Here is a 19,174-nt window from a genome sequence, read left to right on the forward strand (position 1 = left end):
TGTCAGTTTTGCGGTCTTGTAGAACATCTCAGTGGTTGGATTCAGAGCCACCTGTCTTCACAAGCTGGAGAGCAAAACTTATCGCTATATATAATATGGAATGGGCACTATACAAATTGAAAGGGATTACAAAGAAAAAGTTGGGGGCTGCCATTTGGGAACCGATTAGAACCTGGATACAGCAATGATATGATATGATGTATTTAATAATGCTCTTTTTTGGTTTTATTGTACTGTTGTATTTCATTTTTATGTATGCTTATGTTTATTTTTTTTGTCTTTCTGCTAAAAACAATGGTCTGTAAATAATGAATTGTGCTGCTGAATCGAGAAAAAAGAAAAAAAAAAAAAAAAAAAAAAAAATCAGTACATTGAATAACATGGGAGCCATCGTTTTGGTAAGGAGACATGACGTGAATGTGCAATATTTTACATAAAACCATAACTGATTCTGAAAACTGGTCTTAATGTAATGGCGTCTACATCTGGCAGTTCCTCAAGTACAAATATTCCATCCGAATCAAATCATTAGGAAGCAACCGAAACAGTCCCACTTATTGCCTATTATATACATGGTGTGTGTGGTATGTACCGAATGGTAATTGTCATAGTGTGTATGCATGTGTTATTTCGTTGAAAATCAAAGTAAAGTTGGAAAAAAATAAAAAATTACATCTCTCTGAAATTAGGAGTGTTTGCTTGGTCTAAAAGTACCAAGACAGCAAAGCTTCTTTTTAATAGATATTTTTTTTTCTTTCCTTTTGGTAAAGGCTTTTGCACAATGAAGGAAGTTTCCTTTGAAGATGGCGCCAGCAAGGAAGAGCCGTCTTCACTTGACATGGCCAAGAAGTATAAAGAACGAGATCTGGCGCAGACGCACTTTTTCAGGATTGCTGCGCGGACTTTTGGCCCCCCAAAATCCAGGCGCAGGATTATTGTGGCACCGCCGATGGAAAAGCTACCTTCAGAGGGCACCCAAGTCACCCTTCCTCCAGAGGTCAGTCAGAGGAGGCAATTCCTGGCTCCTTTGTGTGGGGTGGAGACCCCTGAAGAAGAGCTTGGCCAGCTGCAGGGGACAGATGAGGTGGTGAGCAGCGATGGCGTTGGCGATTGCCGCGCCTGGATATCACAAAGGAAGAAGTTCCGGGCTGAGCTGGAAAATTTTGGAAATGTGAAGAAATGGCTGAGGAGCAAACCGCTCCTCACTGAGTTGGAAGAAAAAATTCTGGATACCCTGGAGGCTCAGCACCAAGCACAGCAGGAGACTTCTTTACCTGCCCCGGAAGAGGTGTGTAGCATAGCTGGTATCTCTTGTATTGTACACTTCCTCTTTCTCTGTTTTAGGTTTTGATTTGGCACTTAAACCCTGGTGTATGCAGGCAGAGGGTGATCAGAGCAAAGGCAGGACATGGGAGATGGCCTGACAGTGAAAGAGATGTCAAAGAGGTGGCAATGAGACAATCTGAGGGCTTGTTTATATTTTAATTGAGTCTTTACTTTGGTCAAATACATACAAAGCAGCCTATGGGTGATGACTCTGCAATGGTAGGGGGTAGCAGGGGGAGACCACATGTTGAATCAGGGAGATTAGCTCGATCCAAAGTGATAGCACTTGAAGTTCTTGTGGGTAGTTTGATTTTGCCCTAAAACTCCCATGTATCTACATTATTATTTCATTTAAAGAGCTTTATTTTAGGTGCTAACTTAACAGATGGCCCCATTACTGTTCTTCTTCCAGTGCTTGCTGAAAGATCACCTTCTAACCACACACTTTGGAAGGACAATTCCTTACAGCTCTTACCCTGTGTCCTCCTTTTAAACACACAGACACCAGAGTAACCCCCCTTATGTTTTGCTGGATTTGCATGTTATGAACCTACTTATCACCTTGTTGTATAATCGATTTTTTATCATTAACACACCTTTTTTGCTCATTTGCCTTCATGCTCTCTGTCACCTCATCTCAACTGAACAGAATGTCTTCACTCTGTCCCATAAATAATGATACTTTATTCGTACGACAGACTGCCACCATTTTACTATACTTAGCCAGCCCTTTATAAAACATTTCAATACAAATAAAACAGATTATTGGAACTTCCTTTCTTCTCACTAGATCAAGTTGCTTCTTTTTACAGTGGCCCTGATTGTAGCCTTACATATATGTCAAACTATTTTCCCTAATGCTCTGTTTCTTTGTACAAAAAGAAGCATATCTTATCTGGCACCAGGTATCTGTGGACAATCCTATTCAGTATTACATCTGTATTTGTTTTGTAATTTAAATCATGGACTAATCCAGATGCAAACAGTTTTTTTTGCATCTAGTTAGACTAATATAATGTGATATCCACATAATAGAACTTTAGAATATGCCTATTTATTTTATTTCGAGTTGTTTTGTATGTTTTTCCTATTTTATTGATGTTAAGGTACTACTTGTAAAGTCCCTTTAATGATTCCAAGTAGGATGAATAGTGAAGTGATATGACTTCCTCTGATATGACTTCCTTTGATGTCACATCCTTTGATATCATGTCATATCAAAATTAGTGGAGATTCACTTTACCGCTTTCTGCACTGGGACCTGAGAAGCCTAGAACAGGCTCAGAAAAGATTAGTCATAGGATGTATACAATCTGTGAGTACTACCTGGTGGATTTCTGATCGAACACAAGTAGATTTTATGTTGGGTAAAATAGAGATGTGTTTGGTCATGGAAACAAACGCTGAAGTGCAACCACAATAAATACCTCAGCTCTGGTTGGCCTTCGGGGACAATGTCAATGAAGGATAAAAGAATATGCTGCAACCTATATAAATATCTAGGTTTTTATTGTACCCAACAATGAGAATTTGAGCATTCGATTGGGTTTTAGTGCTATGCACTCACCAGTAATCCAGTATGAGGTTTTAGAAGGTTTCTTGCTATGGGCATGGAGAGTGTTCACTTGAAGATATGTGGATAGGGGCGGAAAACATATTGGCCTTGACTAACGCTGAATCACACAGGTGGGATAGCTCTATGACGCTCGTGCCCTTATGACATTTGCGGAACTGAGACCGGTGCATGACCTATCACCTGTTCAGTGTCTGGCAAATGCAGTGGTCTGCCATAACTACTTGGGACCCCACACCGAGTGAACTGACAAGACACTGCAGATGGTGTAGCACAGCCTGTACACGATTACTAACATCTGCAAATCCCTCAAGTTAAAGCAGTGCATAGATCTCATTTGCCGTAAGCAGAGCTGGGAGGAAGATCTTGGCGTAGAGTTTATGGATGAGGAATGGATGGTTGCTCTCAAGCACATACACAAGATTTCCAGAAATGCCAGATTGAAATTCATGCAACTGAATTATTTGTATTGAACCTCTCATCCCATCCAAACTGCACAACACGCTTCCATCAGTAACTAGAGGGTGTCCCAGATCGGGCAGACCAGAGGCCGCATTTTATCTTATAGCATGGTTGGAAATGCCCAGTGGTTACTGCCTTCGGGGCTGAAGTGATAAGGTTGTTGGGGTACTGTACTGGCAAACAGCTTGCTTGATGGGGGAGGGTGGAGACATAGCTACTATAAGTTCAGTGCACTGGGGCCTAGTAAACCCTGAGAATTGCTTCATTCTACTGCCCCAAAAGTAGTTAAGAGGGCCATTTCCCTTGCTTGTGTCAGATCCCATAGCATCCTTGCAATGCTACTGGCTTCATGGGGTTAATGCAGAGACCTAAAGCAGATAAGTCCTTATGTCAGTTGATTGATTTACCTATGGTCCTAGCCAGAAGGGTAGATGCAATGCAATGGAGATCTCCTCAAGCACAGAAAGATGGCGATCTGAACTCCATAAATGGACTGAGGCCGAGGACATAGTAAATACACTACTAACAGCTCGATCCATGAGGCCTGGAGTGTCCTCTTTTTACAATTGGACCCAAAACCTAATGACAAACTACAGACACCTGACACCCATGACTGTTACGTCATGAACATCGATGACTATCATCTGTCTCTTGCTATCTGATCAGTCTCTTCTGTTGGTCATAGTTTTGTACAGGTGTACAAATGGACTTGGCCTGTATTGTATGATTGCACCTTGTTAAATGCTGCTATTCTCCCTATAATGTCTTGTTGTCAGCACTCATGTTAAAAGGACACACAGTATGTAGTGCCCATCTATGGGCTAACATTACAATTTGATATGTGTAAAGAGGCACCTGTTAAGTCAATACACAATAAATATATATATATATATTCTTTTTTTTAAGTGGGTATATGTGAATTTTATAGTAGTAGGTGATCATTTCTTGGGTGTTAGGTGAAATTATGGACAAGCTGGTTTAGAAACCTTGTATGTATTTTTACAGTTTTGAAAGGTAGAAAAGGATTCCTCACGTGTAATCTCTGTGCTGTTAAGAAATCAGGGAAGAGAAAAAGAATATGAGATAGACTATATATGCAATTTTTCTATTTTCTAATCTGCAGTAACTTTGTTAAAGTTCAGAGGTCACTTTAGTCCAAGCACTTTAAATTCATAATAAGGAAAGGTACAACAAAATAAATCTAAAATATTTGTATCTTTCTTCCCTTTAAGAAAATTGAGGTTATTTTACAGCTTAACCAACTTGTTGAAAAATGATTTGACGTGCTTTGTTCTCATCGTACTGACAACAAAGGTTTTCTGCAACCTCAGCTTCACATAAAGGGCTTTTAGCTGACAGTCCACAAATTTATAAGGCTGATTCTTATTTTTTTTGTGATATTTTCTTTTAGGGAGAGGTCGGAATCAATAGAGGAACCAAGTGATTTAGTGTTGGGTGTCAAGTGGGGGTTATAGAGGTCCAAATGCATTTGGAGAACCAGACCTTCATTTGTGGCTATTTGTTGCTATTGCAAACAGGATGAATTCTGTTGATTCTTAGCTTTTAGTGAGGAGCACTAGAAACCGGGTCATGTATATTAATTAGCGGGATTTTAGCGCATCACCATAGGGGCGTAGAAGATCCTTTTTGACCATGCTACATGCCTTTCACTGATTCCCATTTGGCTTACTTTTTTAATGAACAAACTAAGGAGACTTGGTCAGCAGTCCATGGTGTGGGAAACAGGCTAGCAGAACGGGGGTTAGGGGGCTGCTAAACACAATTTACATGGCCCAGCAAGAGCAATCAAGAAGCCCATCAAACACCAACTTCTTCAACATGGGTCTGCATATTGGCAGCTCTTAGACTCTAACACATGACGCAAGAGGCAGAAAGCCAATGCATGCTCCAAACCATGTGTTTTCACCTATATTCCCTTAGCCATCTAGCTTCTGTACATTTTGCAAATGGTCATGTCTTTTTGATCTCTGTAAACACAAGGAGATGATGGACAGAGAGCTGAAACTTTTCAGACACTCACCCCCAGTCACAGATCTGGGTTGAATCCATTATAGTTCTTTAGCTCACTTTGCCACCCCAGTTCAGATCCAGCCATTTGCAAATCAGTCTTCACGCTGTTCCTTATGGGAATAGTCCAGCCTGAACTGCCAAGCCAGGTCTTCACTGCACTGGAAACAAGCATCCTGGGAACGGTTTTGGGGTAACACCCCTCATCAGCCAGGCGAGCTTGAATCCAGTGGCAAAGTGAGCAAGTGACCCATGTCTGGGCATACCCTGCCAACTTAGGGCCAACAAAGCAAACACAAGATGATGGATGGAGCGCTGAAACTTTTCAGGCACTCACCCCAGTCACAGATCTGGGTTGATGAATCCATCATTGTTGCTTGGCTCACTTTGCCACCCCAGTTCAGACCCAGCCATATGCAAATCAGTCTTCACCCTGTTCCTTATGGGAACAGTTCAGCCCAAACTGCCAAGCCAGGTCTTCACTGGACCCGAAACAAGCATCCTGGGACTGGTTTCGGGGTAACACCACTCATCAGCCAGGCTAGCTTGAATCAAGTGGCAAAGTGAGAAAGGGACCCACATCTGGGCATACCCTGCCAACTTAGGGCGAACAAAGCAAACACAAGGCGATGATGGACGGAGCGCTGAAACTTTTCAGACACTGTAAATGTAAATGTGTTTGTACTTATATAGCGCACTTCTACCCAGGGGTCTCGTAGCGCTGTATTCATACCGCTGTGGAACCCTTCCTGGTTTTCCTGTGAGATGTCCACTCCTGGGCACCCCCAAGGTGAAGCCAGGCATCCTAGCGCTGTGGGGGCCATTGTGGAGATTAAGCAAGCTATTGCCTAGAGTTGCAAAGTGGGACCCATGATTAGAATAGGCACCGAGGTGAGAATTGTCAGGTCCGGGGAAATTGAATCCAAGAGCCGCCGAGGCAGGAATGGAACCCCGGTCCCGGGCCAGACCTCTGCATCAGGGTCTGCCGCTCTAACCATTGAGCCACACTTCTCCACACTCACCCCCAGTCACTGATCTAGGTTGAATTCATCATCGTTCTTTAGCTTACTTCGCCACCCCAGTTCAGAACCAGCCATTTGCAAATCAGTCTTGAGCCTGTTCCTTATGGGAACAGTCCAGCCGGAACTGCCAAGCCAGGTCTTCACTGGACCAGAAACAAGCTTTATGGGACCAGTTGTGGGGTAACACCCCCCATCCGCCAGGCTAGCTTGAATCCAGTGGCAAAGTGGGCAAGTGACCCATGTCTGGGCATACCCTGCCAACTTAGGGCGAACATAGCAAACATAAGGAGATGATGGACTGAGCGCTGAAACTTTTCAGAAATTCACCCCAGTCACAGATTTGGGTTGATGAATCCTTCATAGTTCTTCAGCTCACTTTGCCACCCCAGTTCAGACCCAGCCATATGCAAATCAGTCTTCACCCTGTTCCTTATGGGAACAGTCCAGCCCGAGCTGCCAAGCCAGGTCTTCACTGGACCCGAAACAAGCATCCTGGGACTGGTTTCGGGGTAACACCCCTGATCAGCCAGGCTAGCTTGCATCGATTGGCAAAGTGAGCAAGGGACCAGCGTTTGAACATACCCTGCCACCTTAGGGCGAACAAAGCAAACACAAGGAGATGGAGTTAGGCCTAGAGCTCTGTACTGGGTTGAATGTTTGACATTGTGCAGCATTCTGTCCATCAATTGTTCTTTTTATTTTTGATCTCCGTAGGCAGGGTGGTGGACACACTCTAATAAGTAAAACAACTGGGTCAGAAGTGCGAGTCACTTATTTTTGATTTATTTTTCTATTTTAAGATTTTGACATAGTGGGACCTTGCTCTTTACAGAGAACACCATTATTGCACCGGTATCAATGTAATGATGATCAGTATAGTGTGTGTAGCATCCAATTGGAACTAGATAGTAATAAATAAGGTGTGATCGGAACTTGTAATGCAAAATCTATAAGGTAGTACAATATTGTACATAGAACACATATAAACTGCACAGTTATAGATATTTACTTTAGATTACATATATAGATCATTTAAGGCAGGGAGGAATTAGGTAACTCACCTAGTCAGTCAAGTGCTGAAGGCAGGATTAGAACCCAGTTCTGCCAGACACTGGACTTGGACCACACATGCTTAGGGGCCTCTGGGATTTTCATCCAATCTTGTGGTCTGTGTTTATTTCAGAAGAGATACCAATATTTATCCACAGTTCATTGGGAGTTTTGTATTTCTGTCTAACATTGTTTTTTGCTGGTTTGCTAATGAGCTAGAATGGGTTTCATAATTGGTACTTGTACAAAATTCCATATTTTATAATTTCCTGCATGTTGTGTGACCCCCGCACTTCGCCAAACAAGGCCAGACTCATCAATTACTGTGACAGCACACAATTTCTCACCCAGAAATCTCAAGTTGACCAAATCCTAAAGGCAGCAGGTATAAACATAATAAACATTTTTTTTTTTTTTTTTTTTTTGAAAAACCTTTATTGACATTTCAATCATTAACAAGTATGGGCCTACAACCCGCCTGGGCCGGCCGCTAAGCAATCAGAGCAATAAGAGCAAATGTAAACACAGGCGGCACCTCGGAGAGCAGAATCTTCATTCCAATATAGTCCGGCCGGTGAGCCGCGCAGGTAGGACACCAGGAGAAAAAGGGTTTTTCATTTTATAATGAAACAAGACAGTAGGATCAGGTGCCAAACAAGTTCCCAACAGCGATAAGGGGCAAGAATAATAGACGTAAGCAATAAGCAGCAATCTATTGGATCAATGGCGCAGACACGGGAAAATCCGGATGGGGAAGAATATCAAAAACAGTTGCGCCTGCAGGCCCCGGTACCTAACGCCCAGAGAACACCCCGGAAACTGTGGCACACATGAAGAGGCGACGATTCACAACAAAGGAGGTGTACCGCGCTGATCCCAGAAAAGAAAAAACAAGAAGAAGCGGAGAAGAAAAAGGAGGCCATGGAAAAAGTGATAAAGACTAAAGAGTCCCCTCCCCCAACCCCCCACCCTGCACCTCTGCAAATGAGTATGGCCCCCCCCCCAGCAGTGTGCCTGTCGCCCTGGAACTAGACCCGAAATATAGAAGAAACAGGGAAAAAGGAGTAAGAAAGAACCCCACCAGATGGGGGGGTGGAGAAAGTATAATAAACTGGAGGAGGGCCTTCAAAACATACCCCCGGCTTCTCCCTCCCGCACGGTGAAGTCTCCCCACAGCAAACAATAAGCAGCACCAAATCGACCATATCAAAAAAGGGGAATGGGGAGCATTATGCACCAACTATGCTAATAACCATGAGAGTACGCAACCATGAGTCCGCCCGTCTACTAGATGACCACCCCCGAAGGATCAGCCTCATCCTTGACCACTCTTTGCAATTCTGCCCATGCCTACCCCTCGACCCAGCACCATGTCCGATGTTCCAAGGTAAAGGAGTGTCCAAAAACAACCGGGAAGCGACACACACAGGTGGGGTGGAAGTCTCTGAGTACCAACACAGTCCGCATCATGGAGGGACGTCTTTCCCAGTGCTGCCCCAGGATCTGCACTGCACACAAGGTCCAGGAAGGCTGAATCAGCCAAAGTAGACAAACGTTGCTGGAATTGTCCCTGGGTCGCCGGAGGCCGTGCACGGGACAAGGCCACCACCTTCCACTCAGGTCCAATACCTCCGGAACAGATCAAACCCTCAGTTAGCCGATCACACGGTAGCATACTGTCCGGAGTGTCCGGCTGTGCACTAATCGCAGGGGTGGCCGCGACATTATCCTCCTGTGTGCAGTGCGGGAAGCCCCTGTGTACCTGTGGACCAGCATGCCGCCACTGTCCCAACGCTGATGCCACACCATCGAGCTTACTCCCCAAGACCCCGGCGCCACGAGCCAAGGAGAAATGAAGGGCACCAAGGGCCTCTAGGAGGTCGCCGTACCCCAGCACAGCTCTCTGCGATCGCTCCGCCACACTCCCAAAAGTCACACACTCCCAATCCTGCTGCGACCCAGTGGACAGGATGGTAGGCTGCATAGCAACAAGATGGCCGCCGGGAAGGCCCGACTCGTATTGGGGCCGGGACCCAGGGACAAGCGCCTCGAGGTCCACGTCGCTGAAAACAGGGGTCCGGGGGCAGGCACAAACTCAGCCGTTGCGTGGTCACGGGCAACAGTCGTCCCCGCCACGGACCAGCTCCCGCGAAAAGCCGGGAGCAGCCCGCAAGGATCAGGGCGAGCTAGGGGCGGCGTCCGGGCAGCTCACCGTCAAAGGCAGGGGCAAGCACCGAAGAATCTGAGAATTGCACCCCCGGGCATGTCCTCGGTCCGCTACGCTTAGCAGTGGGAGCGACTACGGCAAAATGCAGGCCGAGGGCAGCACCGCTCCGGTGGACCGACTCCACCCAGTCTCCACAGGCCGCTGTTGTTAAACTGCCACCCGGCCATGGAGTCCACTCGAGGTCCCGGCTCCGGGGCTGCACGGGCCGCAAAGTTCAACTGCAGATTTCTCCGGCGGTACGGCAGCCAGAAACCTCGGAGTCACACGATCGGTTGTCACTCTCATTCACAAACACGATCTCATAGCGCAGACTGAGGATCTCGTGCAGGATATCCGTGCGGGATGCGGAGGTTCACGGAGCCGGGAATCTACGCTGCCGTCCCGGTCGCCATCTTGGCTCCTCCTCCATAATAAACATTTTAAATGACTGTATATAAACATTTATTTTTCTTTTATTTCAGGACTTAACTTCTCCTGAACCCAAGAGCAGCCGTGGTCGTTCCATCACTCCCTCCATCCAAAGGCCGTGCCCTGAAGCTTTCTCAATCCTGGACCGTTATCTGCAGGACAATCGGCTGCGGCTTGTGGACCTATACAACAGGACTGACAAGACTAAGAAAAAGAAGATCTCCAGCTCAGATCTGAAAGCAGTCAGAAAAGAGGTGGGTATGAAAGATGAGAAAATGTCTGTCAATTCATGCGGCTATAATAAGTCTGAATTAATGCTGGGCGAAACCAACCTATCATCCACTACGTTTTTGTGAAGTTATGACAACTTTGCAAAACTTCACCCATAAGTGAAAATTCTAGCAAAAAATGTTTATTAGAATTTTCTTGCAAATTTGCAAAAATATTCTCCTCTTAAAAGTTCTTTGTGGGGCATTTTTCCCCACAAGTTGTATGTTAAACCTCCCAACCTGTATGAAGTGTTTGTGGCTTGAGACGTTTCTGAAGATAGAAAGAGTTTGCAACTTTAGAAGTCCCAGCTGTGAGTTCCATCATCCTTTCACTGCCTTCATCCAGTAATAGTGCAATCAGGGGTTCCTAGGAGGCGTCCTTCCCTCTAGTTCAGCAAAAGCACAGTGTAAAATGGTCACTACAATACTGTATAAGAGGGAATGAGGTGCTAAAGTGCACATGTTAGGAGGGGTCAAACCCCTCCAAGGAAATGGACAGCAAGCAGCTGATTGAGCACCGAGACAAGGAGGCAAGGAGAAAGATCACCACATTTGATTAGCTGGGAAGAAGATTAAAAAGGTAACTAATTGGCACAATTAGTAGGAATAATTCATGCCGGTGTCGTGCCACATATTCTGTTCTCAGACAAAGGTTGTACAAGTAGGCAATATTCGACAGTGTTGAACTTAGTTGAACTATGCAGCAAAATTGAAGCCCTGATACCTACATTATTAAATTCTCGAAAAACATATAGGTCATTGCCCTCCTTACTTATGTCAAATCTAAACCTGGCCTGTTATAAATCTAAGATGTTAAATGATCTTAGCTGTGTCATTCTGAGAGCCTCGGAGGGTTCTTTCCAGTTGCTAGAGTTTTAGTTTCTCTGCTGTAAGGTCTGGCATGAACCAATTTGCCTGAGCTGTGTGGGTCTCAAAGGGGACTCTTTTGGTGGGGGCAATAATGTTGATAGCTTTTTTTAGTTTGTCACTTTAAGCCACCTATCCAGACACATATGGTTGTCTGAATCAAGGTATGACATCCCGTACAAGAGAAAGCTGACAAAGTACTGTATCAGGTGAGTCTGTCTTCCTTCTTGGAGGAGCTTATCATAGGAATTATTGGAACTATGTAGCAGGAGAGGTAATTAACAGCATTTTCAAAAGGAGGGGGATGATAGAGATGGTCGGCCAAAAGGAAGGGTAGTGGGTTTTTGCAGTGATGATTAAGATTGTGTGGAATCTTTGGTGAAGAAGATGGCTTGCTGAGTGGGTAGCAGGGTTTACTAGCTGGAAGGGATGCATTGATAATGAGTTGTCAAGGAGATCTTCTGACTCCAGAAGCAAAGCTTTCTCCAGGCACAGGCTATAGCCACAAGAAGAACATAGTGGTCATTGCAAAATCATACTGGGCACCCAGCCCAACTAAGAATTCAAAAAATGCTGGGTCCATGTAAGACGGGCATCAGACTATTAGTGCATTGTGAATTGTTTAAAAAAAAAAAAGAGCATGCTGAAAGAAGTAGTTCAGGGTCAGAGTACTGAGGGGGAGCTGGCCATCACGACAGTATGTTTGATGGTACATTAGAGCAGTGGACCATCGTCTCTTAAGATTATGGTATTGGTTTAGTGTTTTCTAACCAACTGGTATTACCTTGTACAAGAAAGGAATGAAACTGAAGTTTTACCAGATCACCGTTATCATTGAAAGATCCAATTGCTGGTGTAAAATGATGTAATGGACACGAAATCAGTTTTTTTATTTTTTTATTTTTTTACCACAGATCAGGTGTGTAAATTGGTGAGTCTGAGTGCATTTCCATAGATTATGGACAACACAAGATGTTGTAAGAGAGAGAGAGGGCACAAGAAAGAGAGAGAGACAAAGACAGAGAGATAACTGTGGTTTAGTTGTGTTGTGTTTGTTGGACACAACGGTGACAAAAGTGTCAATAGTATGACCAGCATTTGTCTGCCATACCACATACTCTCTCTCTTTCTTTTCTACAGATAGTGCTCTCTTTCCATGTATCTCTAAAAGAATAGAAAACATTTAAAAGTTTTTTAAAAAAACAGTTTTAAAGAAACTAAAAATACATCTGAAAATGCACTGATTAAAGAAACAAATGAAAAGTAAATATAGATTGTAGGAGGGCAGAGCTGGCGGAGGAACAAGAAGGCCCCAATCTAAGTTGGCTCCAAGTATTATTAAGATTCTGGACCAAAGTGTCTGCTAAATAAAGACCAATGCTTACTGAGGCTTGGGTTACTTTTTATGAGCGATCAATGCCTCAATAGGACTCAAAGTCTTGGGTAAGCAGTGCTGGGACAGGATGTAGCCGACAACTGCAATGAGAGACACTTGCCTCCATCACAAAACCACTGGCTCTTCCATGCTGCACTACTTTGTTCCCGAGACACAAATTGATACAGACATTCAGGGGAAATGTGAATGCGGATGCGTGAGCAACACTTGAATTAAGTCAATGGACACAACGGTGAACACCCGGCATAAGGAGAGGAGGAAGCGGCAAAGGGAGCTGCCATACAGAAGATAGGCAATAGGCGGCACATGTTGCCCAAGAAGTATGTGCCACTTCGTCATGCGCCACGCAAACGCAGCACCAGCCAGAGGGTTAAAGTGGTCTGCTGTTAGTTTTAAGAGTTGTGTTTATGTTGGCTAATCCTCAGAGAGCATAGCGCATATAAACTACTTTGTGTTCTTGTCCTGCCCCCCGATTGCACCATATTGCACTGTGTCATATTCTTGCTTTGTTGTCAATGCTGGAGCTGGTATGGGGGCGAGGGGGCAGAGGGACAAGTATGATAACCGGACCTTTTACAAGACTTATCGCTATACTATGTATCATGTGTGGAGGTGTTTGCTCAAATGGCAATGAAAAAAATATAATCAAAAAAACAAAGAGGTCAGTGCGGGTTCCATGCTAATACTGGAAATGTACCAATTTGAAAACCCAATAAATATTTATTCCTAAAAGAAAACACAAATTGCTAGCTTAAATGTATCCATTAATATATTCTGATTTTAATATATTCAGAGTAAATACCCAATACTATACAGAGGCCAGATGCATGACAGATAGTCACATTATCAACATGGGAACATTGCATAAAATAAAATGTACGTGGATTTAATTACATACCCAGTAGTTACCCAGTAGTTACCCTGAAAGTAGGACTGGATGTAGCTTTCATAAACCAACACATTAAGGATTATTTTTTGTGATGACCAATGTAAGGTGAAATCAGGCCAGAAGCAACTTGTAAAGTCTGTATGATCAGAGTGGTCTGAAGAAAGTCTTTTCTGCCTTAGAAAGCAGACAATAGGACATGTGCCCTTAGATAACTTGAATCATGTCTTCTTTCTCCAGGCTAATATCCCTTTGAATGATGTGCAGCTTGATGACTTGGTCATTTTCCTTGGCTCCGAGGATGCAGACTCAATTAACTATAAGGAGCTGGCAGTGGGTCGAAGGTCATGGAAGCAAGAAAATCCTGAATGGCAGCATCAGCTCAAGAAGCCCAAATCAGGTATTGTTAGATTCACCCAAGGATGGTGTTAGAGATCTTAGAAAGAGTTGATAGTTAGCCGCGAAAGAGGAGCTGAAGGACCAAGTCTCGGATAGTGCTTGGGGATTAAATTTTACCCACAAGAAAAAGCCTGCTCCTGGTGTAGTATGCCCAATGTAGAATCTTCAGCATTATCAGCTGGAATCCTTCCTTGATCACCACATTATGGGGTTAACTATATGCCGCCCTCCAGTTGTCATCCTCAGACCTACCAAGATCCTCCTTACATTTACCCCTTAGGCAGTCGAGTGGGGGGAGACTATTGTGTAGCAGGGTAGAGAATATTTGTGACATTCTACAACCCCTTAGCTGCAATAAAATAAAATTACCCCCTCACAGGAACTCTGTGACAACCTTGCAAGTTTCTTCCATGACCAGATCGCCAACATCTACAGAAACTTCAAATCCCCAACCCAGTGCCACCGATTTCTTCAAGCAACACAACTACCCCGCCACCACCACAGACATCCAATTAACTGAATGGAGCCAGCTCGCCCCACAGGACACCATCTCCATCATGAACTCGGTCCACCCAGGGGCCCCAACCGACCCATGCCCTCACCACATCTTCAACCTAGGTGAAGACAGAATCAGCCACATACTTACCACCTTTTTCAACACCTCAGTTGCCATGGTCACTTTACCCGAGAATTGGAAACATGCTGAAGTCAACGCCCTGCTAAGAAAACGGTCAGCAGACCCCAGCAAACTCAACAACAACTGGCCAATCTCCCTGCTCCTGTTCCCTCCCAAAGTATTGGAATAAGCCATCAACCACCAACTCTCCTCACACCTGGAACGGAACTTCCTACTTGACTCCTCCCTATCCGGATTCCACAGTAACCACAGCACCAAAACAGCCCTCATTGCATCTACCAACAACATCCAAGCCTGGTTCGACTGAGGAGAGACTTCGGCTCTGATCCTCCTAGACCTCTCAACAGCCTTCAATACTGTCTTCCACCACACACTCATCACAAGGCTGCTCAAAATAGGCATCCAAAGAGTTGCCTCTTCCCTCTCCGGGAGAATGCAAAAAGTCTGCCTTCACCTAAGCACCCAAGGAAACCATCTGTGGAGTACCCCAAGGATCCCTGCTCATGGACTCATCATATCCTACGCCAACGACACAGAACTCATCCTCTCCCACCGAGACCAACTTCCACAGCTGCATGACAGACATCGCCAACTCGATAAAGGACAACTGCCTGAAGCTCAACTTGGACAAGACAGAGGTGCTGATTTTTGGAAACAAAAGCTTCCCATGGGACACATCCGGGTGGCTCTCAGAACTCGGACCTACTCCTATCACTATTCACCACGCTAGGAACTTAGGTGTCTTTCTGGACAACAAGTTAAACATGACAACTCAGGTCAACTCAGTCTCCTCCTCTGGCTACATCCTCCTCATGCTGTGCTACATAAGATAATCAAATGGCTACCCCAAAGCTGCAGTCATACTATCACACAGGGCCTCTTCTCCAGCCAACTGTACTACAGAAACAGTCTCTACAGAGGGATCGCAGCTCACCCTCTCCGACGACTACCTGCCATAGAGAACACAGCTGCCAGACTCCTTCTGGATCTCCCTAGACTAATCCACATTGCCCCCTACCTCAGGGAACTCCACCTGCTCCCTGTACAGAAAATATGCCAGTTCAAGCTCTTGACCCATCCATACAAAGCCCTACACAACTGCGGACCCGCCTACTTGAACCTTTGCCTGAACTTCCATCAGCCCACCAGACACCTCTGCTCCGAGTCCCTTTCTTTAACCCTCACCCTCCCTCCATTTGAAATCGCAAATACAGAAGTTGTTCCTTCTCCTACCTAGCAGCAAAGACATGGAATGAGCTACCCTTTCTTCTATGGACCTCCCCATCACTGCCAGAGTTCCGAAAGTCCCTGAAGACCTGGCTATTAAGGCTTATTAAACACAAGGAGATGATGGACGGAGCGCTGAAACTTTTCAGACACTCACCCCCAGTCACAGATCTGGGTTGAATAAATCAGCATTCCTTAGTTCACTTCGCCACCCCAGTTCAGACTCTGCTATATGCAATCATCCTTGGCCCTGTGCCTCATGGGAACAATTCAGCCCGAACTGCCAAGCCATGTCTTCCCTGGACCGGAAACAAGCATCCTGGGACCGGTTTCGGGCTAACAGCCCTCATCAGCCATGCTAGCTTGATTCCAGTGGCAAAGTGAGAAAGGGACCCACGTCTGGACATACCCTGCCATCAATTGTTTTTGCATTTGTCACCCCAAGTGGGACGGGTATGCCCAGACGTGGGTCCCATGCTCTCCATGCCACTAGAGTCAAGCTATCCTGGCTAATGAGGGATGAAAGCCCGAAACTGGTCCTAGGATGGTAGGAATGCTTGTTTCCAGTCCAGGGAGGACCTGGCCTGGCAGGTCGGGCTGGACTGTTCCCATTGGGCGCAGGGTCAAGACTGATAGGCATATGGCTGGGTCCAAACTGGAATGGCATGATGAGCAAAAAAACAATGGATTTAGGCCCAGATCTCTGTACTGGGGTGAATGTATGACAATGTTCTGCATTCTGTCCATCAATTGTTGTTTTTGCATTTGTCACCCCGAGTGGGACGGGTATGCCCAGACGTGGGTCCCGTGCTCTCCATGCCACTGGAGTCAAGCTATCCTGGCTGATGAGGACTGGAAGCCCGAAACTAATCCTAGGATGCTTGTTTCCAGTCCAGGGAGGACCTGGCCTGGCAGTTCGAGCTGGACTGTTCCCATTGGGCGCAGGGTCAAGACTGATTTGCATATGGCTGGGTCCAAGTTGGAATAGCATGATGAGCAAAAAAACGATGGATTTAGGCCCAGATCTCAGTACTGAGGTGAATGTGTGACATTGTTCTGCATTCTGTCCATCAATTGCTCTTTTTGTATTAAGGCTAATCAGCTGGACCCTGCCAGTGCCTGGATTCCTTCATAAGTGCTAAAAAACGCTCTATAAATCTACTGATTGATTGATTGACACCACATGACTAATCAGGGGAGCCCTTAGGATTCTATGCTACAGGGGGGTTTCCTCTGGGATCTCTTTCATCAGATCTCCATAACTCCATAAGATATTTGGATGTTGTAGGTATCAGAGGTCTTGAGTGCTTGCCAGCTCATATTGATATTGTAGCACAGAAATAGTTATTATCACGCCAGACGTCTCCCACTTTGGAAATGCCCAGCAGGTCTAATTTTTTATTGCTCATACCCTGTTGAGGACATCCGCCTCCCACAGTGGGGTTTCCAGCATCACTTTACCCTTCCAACTAGGGGCAGTTGTTGCCCTTTTCCAGATTTTTGCCACCATCTCAATCAGTGAGGGCAGGGGTGCAGTCTCTCGATCCTCATATAAGCGGCAGACATAGCCCTCAGGTTCCATTTCCTGCCGTCTGCAATTAGCGATGGCTCTTGTTGGAATGAGAAAGCCTCATCTTAAAATACCTGGAGCTGGGTCACCCTATAGTAGAGACGCAGGTTAGGAAACCTCCAGAGGTTTCCTAGTCTGGTCTTGGTTACATCATCCACTGCTTTGAAAAACCCCTCCGGGACCTTAAATGGGATGTTTTGTAGGATGTAAAGAAATGTTGGCAGGTAGATCATCTTGTAGAGGGCGGCCCTTCCTAGCAGCAGCAACGGGAGCTTCTTCCATCGATGCACATCCGCTCCGTAGGTATCCAGGACCTTTGTGAGATTTTCAAAGATAAATAACTCCTTGTTCATATTCACAAAGATGCCCAGGTACTTATATCCAACCATTTCCCATCTAGTGATAGCCCCTTTTGTGATAGCGGATAGGCTATTGATTTGCACCAGATGATGCAGAGTCCCGAGCAGTATGTCATCGCATAGAGGGACACAATATCTTCCCACCCTGGGTCCCATCGGATCCCCCAAAGGAGTGCGTCCTGACGTATCCACGTTGCCAGTGGTTATTACTTCATTTTTTTCCTCAAATAAAGACTCTAAAATTAGAGGAGAAATAGCAGTGGAATATCCTGCTTTGTCCATTATTGAATGGGCTCCTATGTTGTAGCTAATTGTTGGTCACAACTTAGGCAAATATTTTACTGCTATCAAAGCTCTTAGTTCCCCACATGGCCTTTGTCCTGTCTAACATTTAAAACTTATAGAAGATCAAATTGGCTCCTCCCGTCACCATTTAGTGTATGTTTCTTTGAACACAGGCACAAGCCAAATGAACCAAAAATGCACTCTTCCCCTAACCCTAAAAAAGAAGAGAATATCTCAAAATATATATTTTTGTTTATGGGCTGGCTCTGTACCTAGTAAGTTTGCCTCCCTGCATCAGTTATTCACTGTTTAACTCTGTGTATGTTATGTCCTGTTCTCAATAGCTTTAAGACCTTATTACGAGTAGCCTGGATCCATATGAGCTAATTATTGCACAAGCTAAAATCTGATATCCTGGGGATCGGAATTTAACAGCTGTGATAACTATCACCTATTTTGAGTTCACCTCTGCAAAATGGCTTATAACATGCCAATTTTGGTGCTGGCTGCACCAAAATCTGCACGTCTCTGTATTTACTGGATATTGAAGCCATATCCCACTCTCCAGATGGAGTTCGGTTGCAATTTCATGCTACACAAGTGAAACTCCCTATCACTCACTCAACCACTTTTTTGTTGTTCTTGAAGACATTTCAAGAACATTTTCTTTAGAGAGGTTTGTTCACTGTGTTTTACCACCTGCTTAAATAATGTATAACCCGGGTACAGAAAGGTAAGGGCCCTAGACTACTTGTGAAAATGCACTTGGAAAACATTTTTAAATCTGTTTTTTTATTATGGTCTTGGATACCAAAATGACCATGTTCATTCTAGGATCATTGTAAATGGAAGGTCTTCCCAAAGCTAGATGGTGAAGATACTGACCCAGATTATTGTTATCTTCCCTAGACCCTGATCCCTTTAGAATAATTAGTTGGTATGTTAATGACTTATTGTGCAAATCCTATCAGTGTAAAATGGACTCAATTTTAGACAGAGGTTCCTAGTGGATTTCTTTTTTATATCCTTCACTTGTACTGTAATTTGCAGTACCCATAATTTTCTTTCCATATTGAAGGACGTTCAACAAGTACAAATTGAAGCTGTGAGCTGTGGTCCTTTACTGAGATCAGTATGTGTATCTCAAAACATGCTTTCAGAGATGAAGAACGTAATAATGACA

General features: G+C 44.8%; 1 protein-coding gene across 1 annotated transcript in view; it reads left to right on the forward strand.

Moving 5' to 3' along the window:
• The first annotated feature begins 389 nt into the window (after positions 1-389).
• Positions 390-19,174, forward strand: part of EFCAB12 (EF-hand calcium binding domain 12) — a 74,279-nt gene continuing 55,494 nt past the window's right edge. Inside the window, exons 1-4 of the mRNA XM_085624467.1 lie at positions 390-398; positions 771-1,288; positions 10,150-10,350; positions 13,755-13,914. Of these exons, the coding sequence (XP_085480593.1) occupies positions 782-1,288; positions 10,150-10,350; positions 13,755-13,914 (868 nt within the window). The 5' untranslated portion in view covers positions 390-398; positions 771-781. The remainder of the gene's footprint in view (positions 399-770; positions 1,289-10,149; positions 10,351-13,754; positions 13,915-19,174) is intronic.

The sequence above is a fragment of the Triturus cristatus genome, chromosome 9 (genome assembly GCF_964204655.1).
Source record: "Triturus cristatus chromosome 9, aTriCri1.1, whole genome shotgun sequence".
Classification (NCBI taxonomy): Eukaryota; Metazoa; Chordata; class Amphibia; order Caudata; family Salamandridae; genus Triturus; species Triturus cristatus.